At 33.2% G+C, this 26,597-nt stretch overlaps 1 protein-coding gene and 1 long non-coding RNA gene across 5 annotated transcripts in view; one reads left to right on the top strand and one right to left on the bottom strand.

The window, feature by feature from the left end:
- The window catches only part of RB1 (RB transcriptional corepressor 1), a 158,731-nt gene that overhangs the window by 30,119 nt on the left and 102,015 nt on the right, over nt 1-26,597 (top strand). Inside the window, exons 5-13 of one of the 4 annotated variants that reach the window (XM_016421935.2) lie at nt 2,251-2,289; nt 8,035-8,102; nt 11,916-12,026; nt 17,811-17,959; nt 20,304-20,381; nt 21,460-21,558; nt 23,967-24,076; nt 25,391-25,468; nt 26,420-26,507. In XM_016421935.2, the coding sequence (XP_016277421.1) occupies nt 2,251-2,289; nt 8,035-8,102; nt 11,916-12,026; nt 17,811-17,959; nt 20,304-20,381; nt 21,460-21,558; nt 23,967-24,076; nt 25,391-25,468; nt 26,420-26,507 (820 nt within the window). The remainder of the gene's footprint in view (nt 1-2,250; nt 2,290-8,034; nt 8,103-11,915; nt 12,027-17,810; nt 17,960-20,303; nt 20,382-21,459; nt 21,559-23,966; nt 24,077-25,390; nt 25,469-26,419; nt 26,508-26,597) is intronic. The other 3 variants (XM_001368762.4, XM_056794858.1, XM_056794860.1) reach the window with 3 other exon arrangements.
- Nucleotides 74-23,160, bottom strand: LOC107649011 (uncharacterized). Its single transcript, XR_001622294.2, has 4 exons — nt 22,962-23,160; nt 18,273-18,361; nt 553-629; nt 74-461 (listed from the first exon to the last, which is right to left on the bottom strand). It is a non-coding gene; the product is annotated as an uncharacterized LOC107649011 (long non-coding RNA).

Here is a 26,597-nt window from a genome sequence, read left to right as displayed (position 1 = left end):
CAACTTGGTTTAGTTAGCATGTTTTGAATACTTGCTATTTTAAATACTATTTTCTTTTTAGTACAACAAAGATCTTTTGATGTATGGTTTATTGTTAGCTTTTCATATGTTGTTGTGAATAAATGAATATGTTCTCCAGCTGATGCTTCCTTGTGCTCAGCAAATTCCTGTTTCTAAATGGAAAAGTATCATAGAATCTTAATTGTCTGGTCAGAACCATGAATAATCAGAACAAAAGCTGAGGTAAGGAGAGTTTTAGGGGATAGGGTTTATTTTTTATTTGCTCATCTTGTTCTTTCCCCTGTCATAGAATTGAGGAGGCAGTATTGTATCACTTCTCACATTAGAGACAGAAAAAGCAAGCAAAAAGTCATTTCCACATTTGAGTCATTCCTGTTCAGATTCTTGATTCTCTTCTAAATGCCAAAGATTATCTTTTAGTTGTATAAACACTCCTTTACCTGGATGAGGAGGGCACACAAGAGAAAAATAATCCTTTGGTGTTCTAGAGAAAATAACTTTGAGTATGACATTAAAAAAAAGCTCCCTTACCTCCAACTTTACTTCAGAGGTTTACTCTTGTTTTTCTTTCCTCCCCTCTCTTAAAGGCCTCATATATGATTGAAAATCTAAAAGGAAAAGTTTTTTTATTTAAAGTTGGGGGAAAACAAGTAATGAGATTTCTCTATAGCATTGCATATTTGATATCACCAAAACTTTCATATTTTTCATCACATGATCTAAAACTTTTAAATTAAAAAATATAGCAGCATTAAATATTGTACCACCAAGATTAGAATTAAAATTTTCTATTATTTTATTCCTGGAAACCAAGATTTTCAGTTTTCAAAATGTTTAATTTTTGGTGAGAATGAACTGAGGCTTGATCTGGATTTATTGGCCTCACTTTCATTTTGTCCCACTGTTATGGAACTTTCTACTTTCTTGTGATCAAAAGGATTTCAACTTATATATCCTACTTTAATCTTCCTCATTTCCTTTCCCTTATCAACTTCCTAAAGAGGTCTTTATAATTCTCCTTGGGACTATTAAGAAATATGCATATAAGGAAGTATTAAGAAAAAAAACTTTGTGTACTAGCACAATGTTTCTCCATCTCTATAACTTTAGTCTTTAACAACTAATTTCTAAAACTAAATAGGCCACCCATTTACTGAAAGGTATATAAGTTTGTGGGAAAGAAAAGAAACAAGTTAAGATAAAGGAGGAGGACAAAATGAAACCTATAGAGAATAACAAGAGTTTAGAAAGAACAAGATTTTAAGATGGGAAGAGCAATAAATATTGCTTAATATATATGTATTATAGCTAACTCTTGATTATGGACAGTAGTGGTATAGGTAAGCTAAAAGTAATTTACAATTAGATTTGGCATGTATGATATTGAATTTCCCTACCCCTAGTAGCTCAACCTTTTAACATACAAATTCATAGGTACATATATGTGTGTATATATGTACATATATACATACATACACATACACATAATTTCAATAAATAATTTTAGAATTACTCTGGATTATCTGAGCACATTTCAAATAATAGTTTAAAGGAGCAGACCAGAAGCCTGCCAACTGTTTGGGATGCAAAATCTTTAATAAATAATCCATATATACAATTGAGAGCAATTGAGAATTAGTGCCTTGGGGTAGGTTGGGTTAGTAAAAGTGTTTACTTTTCTACAAGACTGAATTTATTCTGCCTCATTTAACTTAGCATTTTCTGAAAAGCTACTGAGAGGATTAATCATTATGTAAACCCTGTTTGTTTCAAAGTGGTGTCTAATGCAACCATGCAAATGATCATAGTACAAGGAGAGTATTAGTGTACTCTAAAATTATGGAAAGAAATGTACATTTAGCTTTCTTTAAATTTTTAAGTACCTTGATATACATTATTATTATCATCATTATTTTGTTCTGAGTATATGATTTCATTGGTGTGGAGAACTCCTGATTTGGGAAAAATTCCTGTCTCTGAACCATAATTTCATTTTTCATTAGGGTGAAATTTCTGAAATTGGAAAAAAATGTTTTATAACTTTTATCTTCCTAAAAATGCATTTTCTTTAAAAAAAATCAAATGCACTTTGTTAATAAAATAACATTTTCTCAATAAAATAATGATGTTAAAGAAGTTTCAAAGATTAATACTAAAAAAAAACCCCAGACTAGAGAATTTTCAGTTTTAAGAAAATCTTAGCCTAAATTATGTATTCTTCCCTTTCAGGACATGTGGACTTATATATGTGGCTCAACCTAGTAGTCCGTAAGTGATTCAGAATGCTATTTTGATTTTTCTTTTTTCTTGTACTAGTCAAGTATATATTGATCCTAATTGTCTCCTTGGTTTAGAGGGTGGGGCTACACTTAAGAGTTCATGGATGATAAAGGTCATCTACCACATCATAAAGATTCTGTGGCTGTGGGCTCTGATATTAATCTTCCATGTGTTATTTGTATGTTAAACAGAATGTAGCAAATGGCTGAGGGCTGTTCATCATTCCAACTTGGAAAAACAGCTTAAATCAATTAATCAGTAAATGTTTATTGAGTTTTTTCACATGTTCAACTGATAAGCAACAGCAGCTATTTTATAAAATCATAGCACATACTTATCAAAAACAAACTAATTTAACCAATCATAATTAAATAAGTTGTTAACACACATGTTACCTAATGGGCATCTGCTGTTTTGGGTTTGAGGAATGGAAGATGGTAGAGTAACTCACACAAAGTTAGTTTTCACTTATATAACCATATTTATATTATATGATTATATTTATGAGAATGGTTATATAAATTAAAGTAATATAAGTCAAGTCTAATTTTTTCTTGGAACCAGTGTTCTAATAATAAAGGATCAGATTATTGGCAAATGAGAATGACTTGATGCCTAGATTTTTATGTAGTACTTATAAAAACTACATTTAACAAATTGTATCAATGCCATATATTTGAAAAAATTTTTAAGTGTATATAAAATATAAATCAATTAAGTAGGCATATATGAAATTAAATCAGGTCAGCATAATAACCAGCTATGTAAAATGTTATATGACATATCAACATATTTACAAAAAGTATTTATCTTTATAATTTTTGCCTTATTTTTCAATAAGAAATTTAGAAGATAAAGCTTCACCTAATCTTTGTAGATTATTGTTTTGTATTGTTTTTTAAGTTTCATTGAAGCCTTTTTTTAAAATCCCACAATCATTTCCATGTACCACCTCACATCCAGCAAGTTGACAAAAATGGAAAGCATTGATTATGTTTTAGGGCATAAACACTTCATCAAAACAAAGAAAGGCAAAAATATTAAACACATCACTTACTGATTACAATGAAATAAAAGTCATAATTTTTTAAAGAATGAGTAATTGGAAACGAATATAATCCCAAAGACCTGGATCAAAGAACAAATTGTAGAAACCATGGAAAATTTCATCAAAGAAAATAATAGTAATGACATTATAATAAATTGCATTCAACTAAAGCTTCTTTGGAGGAAATTTCAATTTTTAAATTCTTTCTTCAGTAAAAGAAAGACACATTGATGAGTTGGGCACACAAGTAAAAAACAGAAACAACAAATTAGAATCTTCAGCTAAGTAACAGCAAAAAAATTATGAAAAGAGGAAATTAATATAGTCTGAAATTAAAAAAAAATTGAATTGATAAATCTAGGAGCTGGTTTTTTTCTTTAAAAACACTAAGAAAATAAACAGCTAGTCAATTTTTTTAAATAGAGGAAAACCAAATTTTATCAGTATCAAAAAGGAAAATTCATAACAATTGAAGAGAAAATTATTATTTTATATAAATGTATAAAATAAATCTATTAAATTTTATTCAATTACATCCCAAAATATGGTAATTTAGGAGAAATAGATGAATACTTCAAAAATATAAAATGTCAAGATGAACAAAAGAAAAAAGTATATTATTTAACATACTAATGGAAAAAATTTGAGCAAGTCATAAATTAACTTTAAAAAAAAAAACAGAACAAAACTCTAGGACTAGATGGATTTTACAAGTGAGTTCTAACATTCAAAAAAACAATTCCAATATTACACAAATTATTTACAAAATAGGAAAAGAAGACATCCTTTCAGTCTCTTTTTGTAATGCAAATATGATATTAATAATTAAATCAGCCATATACTCCTAGTTGACCTGTGCCTCAAAGAGAAGGAAAAGATGAAAAGGTCCTATATATAAATAAATATTAATAGCTTCTCTTTCATAGACTAAAATCTGGAAATTAACAAGGTGTCCTACTTGAAGAATGATTAAACAAATTGCTGTATATGTATAATAAATAATATTGTGCTGTAAGAAATGATGAAATGGACAATTTGAGAGGAAACTTAGGGAGACCTCTATGATCTGATGCAGAGTGAAATGAACAGAAATAGAACATCATTTACATAATGACAATGTTATAAAGAAAAACAACTTTGAATGCCTTTGAATTTTGATCAATGCAGACCTATAGTTCAGAGGCCTAAAGATGAATCATGTCATCCACCTCCTGACAAAGAATTTATGGGTTTAAATTTCAGAATGATACATACATTTTTGGATATGCTCAATGTTAAAAATTGTTTTGCTAGACTATACAAGTTTATAATAAGGATTTTTTAAAACTGTCACATTGGAGAGAGGGGAATGGGATAGAGAACTTTTTAAAAAATTCTAACATAATAAAATACCCCCTTAATTTTTATTTTATTTTGTAATCCTAAATTTTAAAGGTGAAGCTTCATCAGAATCATAACCTTAGGGGAGATTTTTGTTTTGGCATATTTTTTTAGGTCTGTTGATGCCTTCTGTTTTTTATGCCATAGTCATTTCCTTTTGCCACCTCACACTCTACAAGTTGGCAGATAACAAAAGATGAGAACAGGCTTTGGAGAGTCAAGCCACCCTTCTTAATTGGGCTTTGAATTTTCTTCATTTTCTCCTCTAATGCCCCACCCTCTTTCAGATTTCTTTTGTGTATTATCTTCCCTCCTTAGTTTATAAGCTTTTTTTTTTTTTAAGACCAATATTTCACACCATTCACCAAGATAAAATCAAAATGGATACATGACCTAGTTAGAAAGGGAGATATTATAAATTAGAACAACAGGGAAAATATTACCTATCAGATTTGTGGATGAGAAGAATTTATGAATAAACAAGCTAATAACCGTTATAGGACATATAATGGGTCATTTTTTTTTACTTTTAAACATTTTATTTGGTAATTTTCAAACATTATTCATTGGAAACACAGATCATTTTCTTTTCCTCTCCTCCCCCCCTCCCCAACCCACTACCCGTCCCATAGTCAACGCGCGATTCCACTGGGTATCATATGTGTTCTTGATCCAAACCCATTTCCATGTTTTTGGTATTTGCATTAGGGTGTTCATTTAGAATCTCTCCTCAATCATATCCCCTCAACCCCTGTAGTCAAGCAGTTGCCTTTTCTCGGTGTTTTTACTCCCACAGTTTGTCCTCTGCTTGTGGATAGTGTTTTTTCTCCTAGATCCCTGCAGATTGTTCAGGGACATTGCATTGACACTAATGGAGAAGTTCATTACCTTCGATTGTACCACAGTGTATCAGTCTCTGTGTACAATGTTTTCCTGGTTCTGCTCCTTTCACTCTGCATCACTTCCTGGAGGTTGTTCCAGTCTCCATGGAATTCCTCCACTTTATTATTCCTTTTAGTACAATAGTATTCCATCACCAACATATACCACAATTTGTTCAGCCATTCCCCAATTGAAGGGCATCCCCTCATTTTCCAATTTTTGGCCACCACAAAGAGCGCAGCTATGAATATTCTTGTACAAGTCTTTTTCCTTATTATCTCTTTGGGGTACTATGCAGTGCTATGGCTAGATCAAAGGGTAGACAGTCCTTTATCGCCCTTTGGGTGTAGTTCCAAATTGCCCTCCAGAATGGCTGGATCAATTCACAACTCCACCAGCAATGAATTAATGTCCCTACTTTGCCAAGAATATAAGCTTCTTGAGGGATCCCAAGTGTAAACTTATCACAGTATTTGGCACATACTAGATCCTTAATATATGTTTATTGAATGTAATTGAATTGGTTTAGCTATTCTAGATATCAATTTGAAATTAGTCAGTAAAATAGAATTTCCACAGACTTTAATCCAGTGATCCCACTATTGGGTATATATACATACCTACATACAAATATATATTTTCATATACCAAGGAAGTTAAACTAAGTGGATATTCATTAATTGAGGAATGATTGACAAAACAGGAAAAGAATATAGCAGTGTATTATTGCACAATAAAAAATGATACATGAGGATTTCAGAGAAACATGGAAAGATGTGTATGAATCCATGAAGAATGAAATGAGCAGAACAATAAAGAACAAGACATATTCATAAACATTAATTAATTATTTACTTGCTAGGTATTAGATTCTTTGTTATGTGCTGGGGATACAAAAAACAGAGCAAAACATGCTCCCTGGTCTCAAGAATTGTTATGGGCAGTAAAATACATATAAGATGTGTATAGTGTAAATGAGAAGTACTGTCAAAAGGAAGACAAGGGAGAGAGTAAGGAAAGGCCTCTTAAAATGGGATTTTGAGTTTAGCCTTTAGGAAATTTAGAATTGAAGAATCAGGTGAAGGGGGAGTATAGTCCAAGGTTGGGGGAAAACCATCAAAAAGGTATGGAATCAAGAAATGTGTCATGTCATATCATGTGTGTGAAGAACAGGAAGATGGCCAGTATGAAGAATACCTGAATTTAAGATAAGTTTAAGAAGATTGGAAAGTCAGGAATGGGCCAGGTTGTGAAGGACTTTAACTGCCAAAAGATGATCTTATTTTATCCTGGAGCTAATAAAGAATCACTATTTATAGATTAAAGAATTGAATGATCCAAACTATGCTTTATAAAGAGAGATCCCTGGCAACTGAGTTGAGTGTAGAGAAAAAAGGTGAGGAAACCAACTAGAAGGCTATTATAGTAGTTGAAGTTCGATGTGATGAGGACCTGTACCAAGGTGAGGAAGATTGAGGAGAGATGAAAAGGTTTAGAATTGACATTATTTTAAATGAGAAAATGAATCACTTAAGAAGGTATAAAGGAATTGTTTTGCTGCAGTCAGGGTTTAGTAGAGATTATGTTACACAATTTTGTAGTGAACTAGTTAGCATAGTTTCATGATTTTCTTAAGTAGTTTATGAGTAAGAATTAAAACAGTACATGGTAGGAATAAGCAAAGTTTGGGGATCAGCAGGTTGAGATGGGCAATACTATAAGACGGTAGGCACTTACATGTAGAGGATAGTACAGCATTGAAATGGTTCACCAAGGGTACTGGTAGCAGGAGGAGGAAAGTGTAGTAGAAGTGATAGCTTGGGGTTTGGGGTGGGGGACAAAACCAAACCAAACAAAAACAAAAACAAACAACTGAGTAGTGGAGGGATTGGAGGCAATAGTGATGAGCAGGATTAGGCTAGGTAAGGTGAACTCTAAGTAATTGGAAAACTTACAGTTCCAGAGAAAAGATAATGAAATATATCCCTCTCTTTTAGACCTGGAGGCAGAGGGTTCCTTACTGGTTCCTAATAGACTTTGTTAGATATTTGTGCTTAAATCTTCTTGTCATAAGACTGAACTGGGGTAGGGAGAAGGTTTTTCCTCATAGAAATGACTGATGACAAAAGGCTTCAATAAAACTTCTTTTTTAAAAAAATTGCATAAAACCAAGGCAATATTTGAACATTGGATCCTCTTCCCTCCCCCTCTCTTGTGTAATTGTCTGCTAAGACTGAACTTTTGCCATAATACATGACTTCAGTTATCACAGAGTAAATATATATTTGCCACCAAGGACAATAAATGGTTTTCAAATTAATATGCCATATTGCATGCTTCCTACCCCTAGATTTGACTTTATATTATCATTAATACCTTTTATCATAAATTTTTCATTTTTTTTCCTGTGGTCTATTTACTAGGATATCTTCTGAAATAAATTCTATGTTGGTGCTAAAAGTTTCTTGGATCTTGTTTTTGTTGGCTAAAGGTAAATTTATTATATTTATTGAATGAGTTCTATATAAAGTGCCTAAAGAATTCTATAAATGTGAGCTATTATTATTTATCAAATGATTATATCTCATGAATCTCCTGTGCCATCTAGCTCAACCTCTACCTAAACAAGAATACCTTCCAAAACATTCTCAACAAAGGTGTTCAACTTTTGCTTAAGACCTTAATAAAGGAATGTATACTTTCCAAGTTATAATCCATTCTATTTAGATAGCTTCAATCATTAAGAAATTTTTTCCTTATGGCAAGCCCAAATCAACTTCCCTACAATTCCATCCTCTTCCTCAGTCAATTTCTTGTCTTTATAATACTTCAGGATAGCTTCATGTCATCTTTAAGTTTTCTCTTCTCTAGAATAAACATCCCTGGTTCCTTCAACCTCCTCACCACTTAATTGCCTTTTTAGGACATGCTTCAGCTTGTCAACATCCTCCCTAAAATGTGGTGACTCAGGAGTAAACTCAATTCTATAGATGTGTTCTGATTAAGCTAAAGTACAAGTTAACACCTTCTTCTTTCTTGGACTTTTGTTCTTCTTTTAATTCATCTTAGATTGCACTAATGTTTTTTTAGCTGCCATATTATATTTTTGACTCATATTATAACTCGTAGTCCCCCAAAACCCCTAATACTCTTTTAGATGAACTATTATCCAGCCACACACCTCTCGTATCTTATTCTTCTGGAGTTGATTTTTTGAAATCAACTGTAGAACTTAAATTTATTTCTGTCATTTATCCCATTCATTGGTATGGCCTTTTAAATCTTTTTGGACTTAACTCTGGTATCCATTATCTTGATTAACACTCATAGCTTTGTGTCATCTGCAAACTTGATAAGCATGCCATCTATACATTCATCAAAGTCATTGATAAAATCTTCGAATTGCAGTGGATTGAGAAATACCTGGAGTACCAACCTTGACTCCTCCCTACTTGTTGGGATTTAATTTGGCTAGTTACACAGCTAAGGGTACTATTATCTTGGCCTTTAACTCCCCACTAACATAGCATGCAAGACTGTCAGACTTTTTGCTGAAATATAGGTTCATTGTATCTATATGATTCTGTTGATCTAAAAGTCTAGTATCTTTCAAAAGAGGAAATGAGGTTAGTGGGCCTTGATCTTTTCTTCCTTGCTGAGCCAATATGGTGAAGTAGAAAGAACACTGAATTTGGAATCAGGATCTCTGAATTCTAATTCTGGCTCTGCCACTCATTATTTTTGTGACTGGGTTTAACTAAGTCTTGATTAGTGCAAATGACAAATCTTATGAAATAGTAAAATATTTAAAATTGTACCATTCAAAGTTTAAACTATAGTAGTTGATTCTATCCAAGGGAAAATATGCAGTGAAAAATTGAATATTGCGGATACTTACCTGGGCTTACTGTTCATGTCTCCTAAGCATTACTAGCTATATTTAAATTTCCTTTCTCTAGGCCTCTACTTCTTTATTTGTAAAATGAAGGGGCAGAGTTAGTTAATCTCTAAAGTTCTTTCTGGCTTTAAATCCATTATTTTTTGATTCAGTAACTTTTAATGAATTCTGCTTCCATTTCTAAATACTCACAACTGACTCTATTAATATTATTCCATATTTCAAGAAATATTAAACTGACACTTTGTACAGACAACCTTCTCTTCCTGGTGCTTCCCATTTAACTGGGCCAACACTTAAAATTCTCCAGTCTTGCAGTATCTCTCCCATTCACCATGATCTTTAAAAAACAAACAAACAAACAAAAAAGCCTGGCAATGTTTCAGTTATCTTATCTTCCAGTTCTTTCAATACCCTGGGATATAGTTCACTAGGGCTGAGTGATGTGAATCTGTGAAGAAGTTAGACATTTTCTTACTGTCTTCTTACTTATCTTGAATTTCAGTTTCAAGAGAGATCATTCTCCTTGAGAAAAAAAAAAAACAGAAACAAAATTTTAGTTTAGTCTTGCCTGTTCTTCAACGTTAGTGTTATTATTTCCCTATCCATAGTCCAGTAATATCTGGATTAATAGTATTCTCACATGTGGAAACTACACTTTTCTCATTATGTATTTTATTTTTTCTTTGAGCAATTTATGTAGACTTACTTAACTATAAATATCTAGGGCACTTTTTTGTCTGTGGAGCTATCATAAAGACTATCCAGAAGTATGATTTTGGACAAGTTGTTTAACTTCTTTGAGTCTCAATTTCCAAATCCCTAAAATATCACATTCTCCCTTTAATAGAATTGTTATATACAAAATTATTTAGAAATTTTAAAGAACTACTTAATTGTGAGTTTTTCAACTGTCATATATTGACTGATAGTACATCTTAATAGCCAAATTTGGGGTACATTGCAGTATATAGCATTTCCACACTCAGATTTTGAAAGCCTGTTTGAAATATATTTCAGATGCCCCCTGAAAGAGCACATTAGCTGTAAATGTATATGTGATTGCATATATACACAGACCTATGTAGATATGTGAAATATAATTTACCTTTTTACATAATAATAAACGTTCATCTACTGGAGGAGAGATGAGGGAATAATCATTTATATGATGCCTCTTACATGCCAGGCTCTATGCTAAGTGTTTTACAAATATTATCTCCTTTTATCCTTATAATTACTGTGCAAGGTAGGTGCTGTTATCCTCATTTTGCAGTTTAGGAAATGGAGGCAAACAGATATTGTGACTTCCCCAAAGTTACACTGCTATTGAGTGTATTAAGATGAATTTGAACTCGAGTCTTTCTGATACTAGACCCAGCTCTCTATCCCCTGCCCCATCTAGCTGCCTACCTAATAATACTTAATGCAATAAGTTATAACTTTCTGATCTTAATCACTAGACAATTAAAAATGTAAACTTTTATTTTCAGACCCTGAGAAAGTGAGTGTGTATGTGTGTTTGTGTGCATGTATGTGTTTGCATGTAACATATATAGACAGGATATTCCAAAAAGTCTTAGTGCAATTTTAAGCTTTAATAGGTTAAGATTTGCACCAAGGGGCAGCTGGGTGGCTCAGTGGATTGAGAACCAGGCCTAGAGACGGGAGGTCCTAGGTTCAAATCTGGCCTCAGACACTTCCCAGCTGTGTGACCCTGGGCAAGTCACTTGACCCCCATTGCCTAGCCCTTACCACTCTTCTGCCTTGGAGCCAATACACAGTATTGACTCCAAGACGGAAGGTAAGGGTTTTAAAAAAAAAGATTTGCACCAAGATTTTTTGGGATAGTACATAAAAATACTCATACTTATGTAGATGTCCATGTGTCACTCTGTATGCACATATGCATATGTGCATATTTTATAGATTACTCATATATACATAATTCCCATGGAAATATATATAATAAATACACATACTTATATGTCTTATTGTTATCTTAGAATGCAAGCTTTTGGGGTACAGAGGTTATTTTAGTTATTATACTTTTTATGTATAGTTTCCATATATACCATTGGAGACTGCATGATACAAAGGACCTCTGAGTCTGGAATCAGAAGATCTTAATTCAAATCATAATCCTGATACTTGCTACTTACTCTTGTGATCTTGGACAAGTCTCTGTGAACCTCAGTTTCCTTGTCTGTCAAATGAAGGAATTGAAGTAGATGGCTTTAAGGTCTTTTCCAGCTCTAAAACTATGATCTTATAAGTAGATACTTGAAATATATTTTGTCTGTTTTGAAATAAACATTCCTCTGGAGAGTTAATATACTAAATTTTTTACAACTTACTGATCTTTAATCACTAGACAATTTAAAAAGTGAACTTTTTTACTTCTAGGGGAAATATTACAGATGGAAGATGATCTGGTGATTTCATTTCAGTTAATGTTGTGTGTCCTTGACTATTTTATCAAACTCTCACCTCCTGCAGTGCTCAATGAGCCATATAGTAAGTATTCCCTGGATTTATTCATTGTATCTAAGTTCAGTTTACTGAATAGGTAATTTCCTGAATGATTATATCATTTTGTGAAATCTGAAATTCCGACTTCAAATTTTAAAACTTTATTTTATATTTGTATATATAAAATAATGTAATAGTTAATATATTATAATTAGCCTGGTGGAATGGGGCATGATGATACATTTATATAAATAATAACTTATCTGCTTTTTATTAGTGTAGTCGTATGTGACTGAATTTTATTTTTTTCACATTGAAATTTTTTTCTTAGCTTTATTTTATTCCAAAAACAAATTTACACATGTTTTCCAAAGTTACATGATTTGTATTGTCTCCCTCCCCTTTTCCCTGTCCCCTCCTAGAGTGGATAAGCAATTCTACTGGATTATAAATGTATTATCACTCAAAACATATTTCCATATGTGATAATTAAAATGTTTTGGGAGCAAGGGAAATATATAACAATTATGACCGCTGAAATATGTTTTCTACTGTGTCTTGGTTTTATATAAATATAAGATGGTTGCCAGGGAATATATTCCCAATTTATGAATATTCCCAAGCCAACTGGGTTTTATAGAGAAATTTAATTTATAATACAATGATTAATCAATAGAAAAAGAGAGAAAGTAAGAAAAGAATAAGAATGAATAAATCAGTCAGTTGGTTTTATCACTCACCCAAGATCTCTCTAGGTAAGGCTTCTCATGCCAACCTCAGGCTCCACCTTCAAGAGAGCCTCCTTTCAAGAAATGTTTCCAGAGAATTCTCCTCCTGACTCCTCCTGAGTTCTCCTTCCACAGCCTCCTTCAAGACCTCTCCAGGAGCTCTCCCTCCAGGACCTCTCTCCTCTCAGACTCCTTCAGAGCATCCCCCTCAGAGCAAAACCTCCAGGACCTCTCTCCTCTCAGCTCCTTCAGAGCAACCTCCTCCCAGAGCAAAAAACTCTCTCTCTCTCTCCTCAGACCCCGCTATCTTTAAGGAAACCATCTAAGTTCCCTCCCCTCAGTTCTCACATCTACCAATCACTGTTGATGTCCCCCCTGTGCCAATGGTGGCTCTAGTTTAACCCAGGACCACTCAGAGGTCTGTGGCTTTGCACATGTCTGTTGAAGGTCATATTCTCAAATAATTAAATCTTGATCTTCCTAAAGCAGCCCTTCCTAAATCCTGTTACTCTAAGTAGGGTGGAGATTGTATTTTCCAAGACCTGGTTCTGTCATTCCAAGTATCTCTATTGTATCAATTCTAAAATCAATCATGACTCAAAGAACTTCCTGTTCTATGCTTAAGCATAGGTCAAAGCCCTTTCCATTGTTTAGCAAAAGGTTTCTGTCCTAAAGTAGTCTTAAGTAGGGAGGAGAAAGATCCTCCCATGCCAAGGGGTTTCACATTCCAATAGAGTTCTTACTATCAGTAGGAAATTTTTTCCAGTATTAAATTTCCCAATGGGGAAATTTCCAACATTCATAAGTCTAAGAAATTTTAAGGTTTACACATATTATTCATTTTTGTAAGAGAATAATATTATAAAACCCAAACCCCAAATCATAAACCCAAATAAACAAGTGATTAATCATATGTTTTCATCTGCATTTCTATTCCCACAGTTGTTTCTCTAGATGTGGATGGCATTATTTTTCATAAGTCCCTCAGAATTGTCCTGGATCATTGTTTTACTGTTAGTAGCAAAGTCTATCACATTTGATCATGACTGGCTTTTCTGAGTATGAACTATTGTCCTTCACTTTAGTGAGTAATGAAGTTAATATATTTGAATAAAATAATATCCATTCTTAAACATTAAAAACATTTTGACCCAGTTTAAGTTGGATGAAATAAATTTGTATTGTTTTGAAGACATTTGTGAGACTTTCTCCAACTGTATTCAGCAGTTTGTGAGTATGAAAAGAGGAAGTAGCTGGGAGGAGTAATTCAGGACTGAAATATGGCAAGAAGAAAGTAGATTTAAGATATAGAGGCAAGAAATTCAAGAATAGTGTAAAGTTAAAATATCCAACTCTAAGATTGAGGTTGGTGAGAAAGGCAAGTGAAGTCAAAGCTGAAGAAACCACCTGAGAAAGTAATGAGAGGTAGAGAGATTCTCTTAACATATTCTCCATATTTTTTACTATTGTTAGATCTGTAACTCTTTTTTCACAGCCTCACTTTCTTTCTCATATTCTATAGAGAACAAGAATTGTAGAATAAGGCACAAATATACTAAATATATCATAGTTAGTATATTTACTATAATTTAATATGGTGGAGAGATGAAATATTGATTATAGGAAGAAAGGAAAATAAGAGGTTGAATAATAGGAAGTTATGATCAGATAGACTAAATTTCAGACTTTATAATTAGGAAGTGGAACATTTATGGGTAATGGTGAAATCTAATATGTTACTAGACCTATGTATATCTAAAGTAGATCATGGAATTTTAAAAAGCTGAAGAATAGGGAGGTTAGAGACTATCTTGAGGATATTCAGGTTCCCTAATGTAAGGAAAGGAGTTAATGAGGAAATATTGATGGTTAACCAAATCTTTAATTCTTTAAGAAAGAAGGGAGAATGATTTGGGATTCAGTATGTTAGAGTCATCAATATTTGGATTGGGTGGAAAATTTTGACTGAATGTTTTTTAAAAATCCTTACCTTCTGTCTTAGAATCAATACTAAGTATTAGTTCTAAGGCAAAAGAGCAGTAAGGGCTAGGCAATTGGGATTAAGTTATTTGCCCAGGGTCATACAGATAGGAAGTATCTTGAGGCCATATTTGAACTCCATATTTGGACCTCCCATCTCCAGGCTTCAATCCACTGAGCCACATGACTGCCCCAATTAAATGTTTTTCAAAGAGTGATGTAAGTAAAATTGGAATTTGAAAGTGACAGGGAGGAGTAAGGAATATTATGACTCCTTCTTTAGGACCAGTATGAGGGAGTTAAGGGTTGAACTATAGGAGAAGTTTTATAGCCAGTACTAAAGAAGATAGGCAAGAATGCAGTGTTGACAGGGGAACTAGATTTCAGTGAGGACTAGTAAATGGAAGGAATGTGAAAGAAATCGATCCAAGGAGAAATTTGTTCATTCTGGAATGGGCATAGTGGTCAGAATGGGGAGCATGGGAATGGGACATGGGGGAAATAGCATTAAGATGATAGGGATGAAAGAATGGGAGGAAGGGGCTAGAGATAATTTAATTCTAAATAACTCCTTTTCAATTCATAGGTAGAGAAAAAGGAGAAGCCAGTAAGGGTTATAATAGGTGGCAAATAAAGTCCACTATTTCCAGAGGATATTGCAAAGGGGGTTGCACTGTGTTGGGCTGGACCTAGATTGGCCTGACCTTTGACTACAGCTTCTCCTTTACTTTAGTGGCCAGGAGGAAGTAGAGAGGTGGTGATGGTTCTCTTGTCCACTTCCAATCTTCACTTCCCCTCCTCAGCTTCCATGGCCAGCCTTTCTGCTCAATTCACTACAGTATTGATCTACCATGATGGTTCTGTTGGGTATGATTGGTTCTGGGATTGGCTAGCTTGTTGTTGGTCCTGTTCATATTATAGGGTGGCTGGTGGAAAGTATAAGGAAGGGTGGGGGGAGATGGGGATAAGTAGTTCAGTGTTCCCTTCCCTGGCCAAGGACACTGTAAGCTGGACCTGGGCCTAAGTTTGGCCCTCACTTGCCAGCATATATTTTTTACATACTTATTATCTCTTCTATATTCTTTACATACCTAGTATCTCTTCTCCCTAAAGGGAAGAATTGTTTTCTTTTTTACTTGTGTGTAGTACAGTGCCTTGAACATAGGTACTTAACAAATTGATTAATTGATGAAAGATATTACTTGGTAAGACAAGGTAGACATTATTTTTGATTAACACTTTAAGATACTAGATAAGATGTTTCTCCTACTTTAAAACAATACATTTTGTACTAAGCATGTATATAATGTGAATCTACATTGTCATTTGAAGCACAAAAGTTTAATTGTTTTTTAGTTTCTCCAGGATTTTATTTCTTGATTGGATTCTCTTAACATATTCATATTTTTTTAGTATTGTTAGCTCTGTAACTCATTTCATGGACTTTCTTTCTCTTTCTCATATCCTACAGCGAGTCAGTATTAAAGAAGAACAAAGTACAAATATACTTAAGTATATAATATTTAATTAGTTTTATAGTTATAGATTCCTCCTTGTTCTAGCACATGGCTATGAGGATCAATTTATAGAATTGGCATGCCTTAACATATGAATACATATTATATTCATTAAGCCACATTCCACTTTCCTATCTTCATGGTGCTCAAAGATGTCACTCTTCCCTTATTCCTTTCTACATGTCATGCTAACATCAATCTTGGTTGCCCTGCCATAGTTGTTTTTCATTATATGGTCAATAATGCAGGCAACAGCTTATTCTAGTTACTGTTTATACTTAAATTCACATCTCTATCATTTGGCAGCAACTATAATAATTCTTCATTACTATCTCTTTCCTCCTCCCTTCTTTAGTTAATTCCATTTCTGAAATAACTACTCCTCACTCCTTACAATGTAGCCACATCTCCCACAAGCCAGCTATTAATGTAGAAATAAAAAAAGAGCTCCCTTGGCATTCCTAAAGTCACCTGAGATGTTATCAAACTTTTGTGTCCCTAGATCTGAGCTAGTTCTTGCCTAGGCATAAATTAATCCGCCCCATAGCCAGTTGAACCCCTCAACTCCAGTAAATTACATCCATACATCTGTTAGGATATCTCAGTTTCTCACCGGGAGGTTGGCTAACCATGTGATAATTTTGAGGAAGAGACTGTTTCACTAAACTCCAGTGAGGTATGGAGATGTCATGATTACTGTTGGTGGAGGGAAAACTCACACTAGTGAAATCATCTATCTTATGAAAAATACTTTAATTTATACAGGTAGCTACTATGTGTTTTTTTAATTTATCTAAATTGATCTATGTTGCCCAAATTTTAGGCAGTACCACTGAAATGAAATATTTTTCAAAGGAAAAAAAAAACACATAGATTTTAAAGGTCTCATTCAAGTTTATTCAAAGCTATATTTGGTGGGGCAGAAGTGTGGAGTATTTTTGGAGCAATAAAGCATTTTTTTTGTTATACACTTCCTGAAAGGTTATACTCTAGTAATGGATAGAACCCTGAATTCAGTCATGAAGACTTTGGTTCAGATCTGACACTTACGTGCAAGTGTTGTGACTTCAGCAAGTCACTTCACCTGTCTCAGCCTGTCTCCTCTTCAGGAAAATGAACACACTGCCCTTGATGGCCTCTAAGGTTCCTTTGAGTTCCAAATTATGATCCTGTGATCTTACTTTTTAACACTTGGTAAATTCTTATGGATTGTTTTTTATGTTCTTTAAGATAGAAAACCATCTTTAATATGTACACTGCCATACTATAAACTCACTGCCTGAATCATTTTGTAATCCAAATCCTTCCTTTTTTTTCTTTGTCAAACAACCAACTTGAGTATGGGACATTTTATTTGCATAACTTTGCCACTGGTTTAATCTAGGGCTCCCTGGGCTAGATATTGACCAAGGATGCTACTAGTGCCTAACTTGTAAGTTATGGTTAAAATTGGAAATAGCAAGTTTTATTATTGTGAGAAAGAATAGTTTGGAAATAGGACAATGTATCTAACCATCTTTCTGGTATGCTCTGTTATTATGTTAAATACTTCGTTACATAGAATAAGGAATGTATTAACATGTATGGCTATTTTGTTATTACAGAAACAGCAGTGAGTACATCATCTATTAATGGTTCACCTAGAACACCAAGGCGAGGTCAAAATAGGAGTGCACGGATAGCAAGACAACCAGAGACTGACACAAGAGTCATTGAAGTTCTTTGTAAAGAGCATGAATGTAATATAGATGAGGTAATTTTAGATCATTTTCTTTGAAAGTGAAATTGGATCTCCGTGCAAATTTTGGCTTACCATAGTTTTTGTATTATGCCTGTGATACACAAAATTATATTAAACTTTTTTAAAGAATAAATTTTTTTGGCATCTTTGGTTTTTAAATTCAATCCAATAAACATTTATTAAGTATTTACTATGTGCCAGGCACTGTGCTAAACAGTGGCAATACAACTAATTAAAAGAAAGATAATGGAGGAGATAACACACAAAAAGGAGGCAAGAAAGCAGGGTGAATGTGTGGAGGAATGGTACACCAGTAGATGGATACCTGTTTCTGGGGTATCTTGTTCTGTGGAGTTGAGGCCAGGCAGAGCAGCAGATGCAAAGTGCAGTGAGTTGAGAGTCCAGTTCGGTTTTCTATGAAGGAAAATATATAAGGGCCTTGTGTTAAATGTGATGTTCTACCCCTGTAGATTCCCACCTCAGCAAAGGAGAGGGGAAGGAAGTTATCTTCTTTTACTTCCTCTTGGTGGACATAGTTATAATTTTGTAACATTCAGTTTTGATTGATTTGTTGTTCTTTTCAGTTAAAATGTTATGGTCATTGTGTTTTGGGTCTTCTGTGCCCTATCAATGGGCATATACTTTGTTTCTTTACTTTTCTTTTTTTTTTTGAGTGAAGAATCATCAATATTCCAATATTCCCCAGACACAAATGGAGCAAAGTGGTAGATGGTGTTGATATGTGTCTTTTTTTTTTTTACTTTTAAACATTATTTTATTTGGTCATTTTCAAACATGTAAAGATCATTTTCTTTTCCTCCCTCCCCCCACCCCCCAATAGCCGATGTGCGATTCCACTGGGTATCACATGTGTCCTTGGTCCGAACCCATTTCTTTGTTTCTTTTCTGATAACAAAAAATATTCCTATAACTATTTTTTTCTATGTAGAATCTTCCTTTTTTTGTCATTGAATTCTATATGCCAAGTAGTGGAGTCACTGAATAGCCTTCCTGAACATCCTTACTTTTTACCTCTCCCCTCCCTGCCAGCCTCCATAGGAAGTCAGAGACACCCAAACTGAACCACAGGTTAATCCTAACAATCACACAGAAGTTTCTCTTCTGCCACTGAAACTCTTTTACACTCCATACCCCTTTTCATCCTCGAACCTGTTATAGCAGCCATTGATGCAGAAGGGTTTGAGAAGAGTAGAAGATTAATTTATCCATAAATACTTATTAATGTTTACTACCATGTGCCAGATATAAAACAAAAGAAAAAAAAACAACGAATTGCAGTCTAATGGGGAAGACAATATACAAAAGGAAGCTGAAAATTGAGGGCATTTGGTAAAGAAGAGGAGTATGATGAAGTCCAAAAGAGTACAAGGCCAGGGGAAATGAAGAGATGACTGACCTGGTCCCCTTCCTTAAAGGAAGCTTTAGAGTTCCTGGCTCTGCTCTCCAGTCAAAGGGGCAGAGAGGGGTGATGAAGTGTGAGTACCAAGGTTGATTGGTTCTTGCAAGATAGAGATATCCCAAAGATGAGCATCCTTAGCTTTTAAATTAATAAGGTTTTGGGGATAGATTAATTTAAATATGCTTTGCTTAGGCTACTAAATTTATCTATTTTCTGAGCAGACATCAAATGACCAGTGAGGAAAATGGACCAAAAACTTTTTGAGATTGTTGGGGGGAAACTAGTGTAAAAATTAAAAATTTCCAAACATAATTCATATACAAGTTTGGTTGTTGAGAATCAACAATAATTTATTATCATAGTATGAATGAATGACTAAAGCATTTATGAAGTGTCTACTATGTTCAAAGTGTTATGCTAAGCACTGAGGTTACAAATGGAAAAGTCAGGTAATCTTTGCTTTCAGGGAGCTCATGTTCCAATGAGGGAGATAACACACAGGGAAGGTCTCAACTATAAATCAGATGAAAAGGTCCCATGATCCTTAGGGTATAACAGTAAAGAAGATAGTAATGCCTCTGTTATTGTCATTTTTACTGATCAAATCATATCACATTCTAATGTTGAACTCTGACAATGCCAATTACTTTGGTGATAAGACCTTCCTTTTCTGGATTTTTAAAAGTAGCTATGGCTACAGCACCTTTAGGAACAGTTGCCACAGGGTACCACAGGGTAAGCTCTAAGCTTACCACTCCAAGCTCCACTATTTAGTATTAGCTAAAATGTGTATTTATTAACTAAATATGTTGATAGTTATCCTTTGATTCTAGTGTTTCAGATGTTAATATAAATGCTAAAATTGAAGCAAATGAGAAGTGAGTAATTACATTTTTAAAAGTTTTCATGATAATGTTTTAACTTAATTTCTTTCAGGTAAAAAATGTTTATTTAAAAAACTTTCTACCCTTCTTGAAGTCTCTTGGTATTTCAGCTTCTAATGGACTACCAGAGGTAAGCTAAAAGATTTTTTTTTCCAAAATGTGAATATACCCTTGTGATTTATTATAGTTTCCCAAAATTCTTGAATATACTTTGCAATATGTTATAACTTATAGCGAAGTAAGGGAGTTTTATCTGGAGGAATGTTTAATATACATTGTGAAAAAAGCCCTTTTAACTATACGTCATAAATAAGAATTATGCTATGTTTGTAAATTTCCTTGGTATGGGGACAACTAGTCTAAAAAGTAGGAGAACCCTTTGGGATAGATGTTTTGGATGGACTTTGGGATAGAGGTAAATCTCAGGCAGAATTTTGAAGCATGAGCAGGAAGATCTGATTTGGTGGCATTAGTTTTGGGAAGTAGCTTTAGGAGGTGGAAGCAGATAGGCAATCTAGAAAAGTTGTAGAAAGAAGTATTGATTGATGAACACTTAGCTCAACAATGATTTTGAATAAAGTGATAGGGGAAGGAGGGGGAAGTGGAGGGTGGTAGGGTGTGGGTGGGGTTATGGGGTCCAGCGAGTCCTTTGTGGTAATATTGTTACTTACTTTAGAATAACTATTTCCATTAAATTTTTTGAAGGAGAAAGAGGGTTCTGGTAAATTACCTTATGATTTTAAACTTTAATATTTTGGTTATTACAGCTTTATTGTAATTCAGAGCTATATTGAGAATCACAGCCAAAATCATTCTCATTTTGTGGAATGATATTTTTGATTTTATAATTTTGATAATGAAATGTGGAGTATGTAACACATAAAGCAATTTAGGAAGTTATTCTAAATCTTAGGTCAATTGAAGACTATTTATTAAATATAGTCTTTTAATACAATTTATATGTTGAAAACAATGTACTAGTTGTTTTGAAGAAATTTTAGTAGGTAAATAATGATTAAGTTAAACTTTTAATTGATTAGTAAAAGCAGTGGGGAAAGGTGAAGTGAATTACTTGAGGTTGTGGCATAGAATCGTGGGAAAAAGGAAGAGTTAAACTTGTTAGATGGTGATTGATGTGTCTGGGTAATTTTTCCATGTTCAGTTTTAAATTTGTGATTAATAATTGCTATACACAAACTGCTCTACAGATGCGGCAGAGCTTCAGTACAAGTAGTAGCATATCCTCTAGGGAGGCAGGGAAAGGAGAGGAAGTAAGGGAAGGAAGCACAAGTGCCATCCCATCTGAGGTATTGCAATAGTAATAATATCTCTTTGAAGAAACAGATGGCCAAATGTGCTATACATGTTTAATGTATATTTTAAATACTAACATGAATATGGTGATCTAAAAATAATTTTCAGAATGCTACATCATGAATTTTTTGATCCCTTGAATTTCTGAAGCTGATTGATTACATGGGATTTTGCTTATCCCTCCAAATGCCAAGACCTGGAAACATTTCTGAATGTCTGCTTAGCACACTTAAAATGACCATAATTCTCACTTTAGTGACCTTTTTCTTAAGCTTAATTTTTTTAATGTGATTTAAAAGTTTGGTTTAATAAAACTGTCCTTTTTTTCATTTATGTAATTATACATCATGCAGAAAGTAGCATGGATAATGCCATTACTGTGGATGGTAATAAACCTGTAGCTAACTTTATAAACAGAAATGATAGCTTAAATTTTGAAATAAAAATTATTCTAAGGAGATATTTCTGCCACATTTATAAATGTTAAGTTTCCATCTTAAATCAACATGCCACAGCATTTTATTTTTTAATTGCCATAGAATGGAAGAGCTTTACTGGGAAATTACATGAATTGGGAAGAGACAGGTTATTTCTTGTTCCTCTCAAAAAAATATTAGAAACATGTCTAATTCTTAGCACAGGGTCAGGCACTTAGTAGTGCTATATAAATGCTTATTTCCTACCCTTACCTCCACCCTAACTCCCTTAACCATCATCACTTAACTACTTTGGGCTACAGTTTCCTCATCTGCAACATGAAGAAAGATTGGAATCAAAGAGCTGAAAAGATAAAATGAACTTTGATTCTATGATCCTAATCTCAGCTGGGCCTTTAAGGTAGTTAGGCAAACATCATATTCCTCCCTAATGGATTTGCTCTACTATTCTCTATGGCAACTGTTCTAAATTTTCCTAGTCCTCTTCAAACTTTCCATAGTACAAATTCTCATCTCTCAGCTGAGGACCTTGCCTCATATGAGGCCCCCATATATGGGGGAAGATGTGAGAGTACATATGCACTCAAGGATCCCCACACACTTTTCCAGAAAATTGAATCCATTTATTTTCACTCTCTTACTTCCAATTTCTCCCTAACTTCTTCTCAGTTTACTACAATCATGTCCATGTCTCCCCAATTCTTAAAAATCCCTCAATTGATCTTAATCTCCCCACTATATGTCACCTAAACTCTTCAAGAGAATTATCTATACTAGGTGAATCTAGTTTCACTTTCTTCTTATCCTTAGTAACATGACTTCTAACTCAATCATGCAGATGAAACTGCCCTCTCCCCCTCTCCAAAGTTGTTAGTGATCTCTTAATTGCCAAATCTAATGGTGTTTTTGCAGTCCTGATCCTTTTTTACCTGTCTGTAGCACTTAATAGTGTTGGTTACCTTCTCCTGGATACTCATTTTTCTCGCTAGGTTTTCATGATACTTCTTTCTTCTGGTTCTCCTTGATCTGTCCTATCACTCCTTCTCAGTCTCTGTTAATTCTTCTTCCATGTCATTCTTAGTAATTACGGATTTCTCTCAAGGTTTCCCTGGGATACTCTTCATGTTTTGCTTTATAATACTGACTCCATGAGCTCATGATCTTCCATGGGTTCAATTATCATCCAGTACATGTGATTCTCAAGTCTAGATATCCACCCTCGTCTCTCTGAGCTACAATCACACATCTCTATCTGCTTCTTGGACATTTTGAACTGGATGTCCCATAGATATCTTCAAACAGAACTCATTATCTTTCTTCCTCAAAAATTTTCCCTTCTAAGCTTCTCTATTACTACACAGAATCACTGCCATCTCTCTATACACAATACTAGAACCCTAATTTAGGCCTTTATCATTTTTCTCCTACTGTAGTAGTCTTCTAACTTATCTCCATGACTCAAGTCTCTCCTCACTCCAATCTACTCAACAACCATCTCTCTCTTTCAGAGAGGGAAGAAGGGAGGTAGACAGAGACAATATGGATCATATGACCTTGGAAAACTTACATGGAAATTTGTTATTTTAATTAAAAAAAAACAAAAAAGTATATCATTTATAAGAGTTAGGTTATTGAATTCATAGGGTCTTGTTTACTGGATTTTGGCTTTTTTTTTGAGACGAAACAAAAAGCAAAATCTACTGGGATATATATTATTGACTGCCTTCAAGTTAATTAGCTAACATGTCAGCAAAGACTTGCCTAAAAAACTTGGTTATATATTTTAAATATAATTTTTTGCAAGTTATCTTTAGATCAACCATATTTATACTGCATGGATTTCTAATGTATAATATTAAATTAGGTGTACATTTAATTATTGTTAAAATTCTTAAATCTGTGCTTCCATTTTTAATAGTTATAATTCACCTAAAATACTGTTAATTTTCTTCTTTTTTTTTGAGGTTGAAAATCTCTCTAGACAATATGAAGAAATTTACCTTAAAAACAAAGATATGGATGCAAGACTATTTCTGGATCATGATAAAACTCTTCAAGCTGATTCTATTTATAGGTAATATATAACATATATTGCAATTCTGTTTGTGAAAGGCACATATTTAATTTATTGATATTTTTTAGATACCTTAAAAGGGTGACATTAGTAACTCCTAAAGATGACAATATGCTATTTTTATTGGCATATGTTTTAGTAAGCAATTTAGATAGAAATATTATTTATAATAACTTACCCCCAAAAACCCACCCATTAACAGATGTTCCAAAGGAAGGCTGTTGTTATATATATATTTTTTTAACAATTGAAGTCCTCCTTTCCACCTTTCCTCTCCTTTTCATTTATAGGATTATATTAGGCCTAGAGAGAGATGGCTTCTATTTACATAAATCAAACATATCAACAGCTTTCCTTTCATATGTTTTTCAATGTTTGCAGTTTTAGTTTTGTTTTTAGACACTAATGAAAACATTCTTCCTTCTTTTTCCTTCTGTGGTCACTTTTTAAATTTAAAAGCCTCATCAAAGAAAATCAAGTTTTTAAAAATAACAATGTTTAGTATGGAATTCTTGAAAATATTTTGAATATTTGTATATATGATATCTTAAATATTTTTATTTTGTTATCATATTGCACTTTAGCATCTCTGTTCATTTTTATATGAAATTCTATCTCTAATGAGTCTGTGGAATGATATTGTTTTATACTGAGTGCCCCAAAAATCTAGTGCAGTTAAATTTGGAATATCACCCAAGTTAAAACATAATTATTTCTTTGCAAGTTCTCCTATGCCTTAAGTAAGAATGACATCATGATAGAAGATAAGCTTTTATATCTTTTGAACTTCAGTTTGCTTTAATAGTACTATTAGAAAGAAAATAAATCTGATGCTTAATTTTTTTAGAAGATTATTGTTATATCTGCATTTCATGTGCCTAGTGAAATATTTTCTTGACATACACATGTAAATAAAACTACTAAAAATCAGAGATCATAATCCTTTTTTAGGCAGGTTTTTTGTTCATGTTTTATTGATTTGTTAAAAATATCAGTCACTTCTCAATACAGCTTCTTCTTCAACCTCCACTTACACACATCTAGTAGAATCCTTGCAACCACGAGAAAGTTAATCAAAGCAAACTGATGTAGTAAATGTGTCTAATGTTAAATTCAGGCAGATTATTCTTGGGGCCACATGCTATCACTTGCTTTGAGGTCTTCTTTGTATAATTCAGTTAAACAATAAATACAAGATGAATGAAAAAGTTATGTTTTTTTGACCTATATGGAACAACTTGTAAGTTTCAGCACTTCAGTCCTTTTCAGGGCCAAGGACTTTGTGTTAAATAGTGATGTTTTATCCTTTTATAGTTTTGAAGTGGAGAGGACACCAAGGAAAAATCATCCTGATGAAGAGATGCCTTTAATTCCTCCACAGACTCCTGTTAGGTACAGGTCTTCTCTTTTTAAAATTTCTTACTGGTATTCTTTATGTAGTGTTTAATTTTCTTATTGGTGCTTAAATGCTTGTGATATAGTGGAAAATGATGTGAGAATCCAAAGAACTGGTTTATAGGTTACACCTATAAACTTAGGTTGCCAATAAACTTAACTGTATGGCTCAGGACAGGTCACTTAATTTATCCAGCACTATTCTTACTTTTTTAAAACAAAATATTGATGTTTTCTAATGTACCTTCTAGTTAAACATTTTCTTATCCTTTATCAATATGCATTCTTTTACTCAACTGTTCTCCTATCTACAATTTTCAAACTATTTTTAATATACATCGCTAGAATGTTTTAGAGTTCTTAAAGTGTTTGCCATATACATTATCTCAAAAATAGAAACAATATGAAGTAAAATCAAAGCTATGAGGCATTTGAGGGGATCAATTTTAAGTGATAAAAGCTGAAATTATCTAGGATATTAACATTTGCATATTTCCTTATGTATTCATTTTGAAAGTCTCTAGTAAGGGGAATTCTGCCACTAAACTACTTTAATAAAGTAGCTTCTAATCTTTATTGAAAGTTGTTCATGTTTAAATGGTGCCATTTTATGATGCCAGTTAGTTAATTTCCCCAAAAATCAAATGCCTTTATTTTTAAAAATTTAAGTTAAATTTATTTGTGACATAGTTTTATTAATAAACTAATTATGCATTTAGAAATATACTAATGTATATATCTTTGAGATATGGATATCCAAATTATTTATCTTTTAAACAGTGATTATTCATGCAATTCATTGTGGAGTGTGTATTTTAGGAAGCTGATAGAAGAAAAATGGAGACAGTGAGTTTGAATGTCAGGTTTAGTTTGTTAGATAAGTAACTTTTCTTTTCCTTTTACTATTTCTTTAGGTTTTAGCATATTTACTTTTTATTTTTCCTTCAGGGCTGTCATGAATACTATACAACAGTTGGTGATGATACTGAATTCAGCAAGTGATCAACCATCAGAAAATCTTAACTCTTATTTCAATGTAAGATTTCTTTTTTCCTTGAGCCAAAATATATAGAATGGTGGACAGTGCATTCACTCTATTTTGATGGCAGTGTGTGAAGCAACATTT

Source organism: Monodelphis domestica, chromosome 4 (genome assembly GCF_027887165.1).
Source record: "Monodelphis domestica isolate mMonDom1 chromosome 4, mMonDom1.pri, whole genome shotgun sequence".
NCBI classification, from domain to species: Eukaryota; Metazoa; Chordata; class Mammalia; order Didelphimorphia; family Didelphidae; genus Monodelphis; species Monodelphis domestica.
This window is presented reverse-complemented; position numbering and strand designations above follow the sequence as displayed.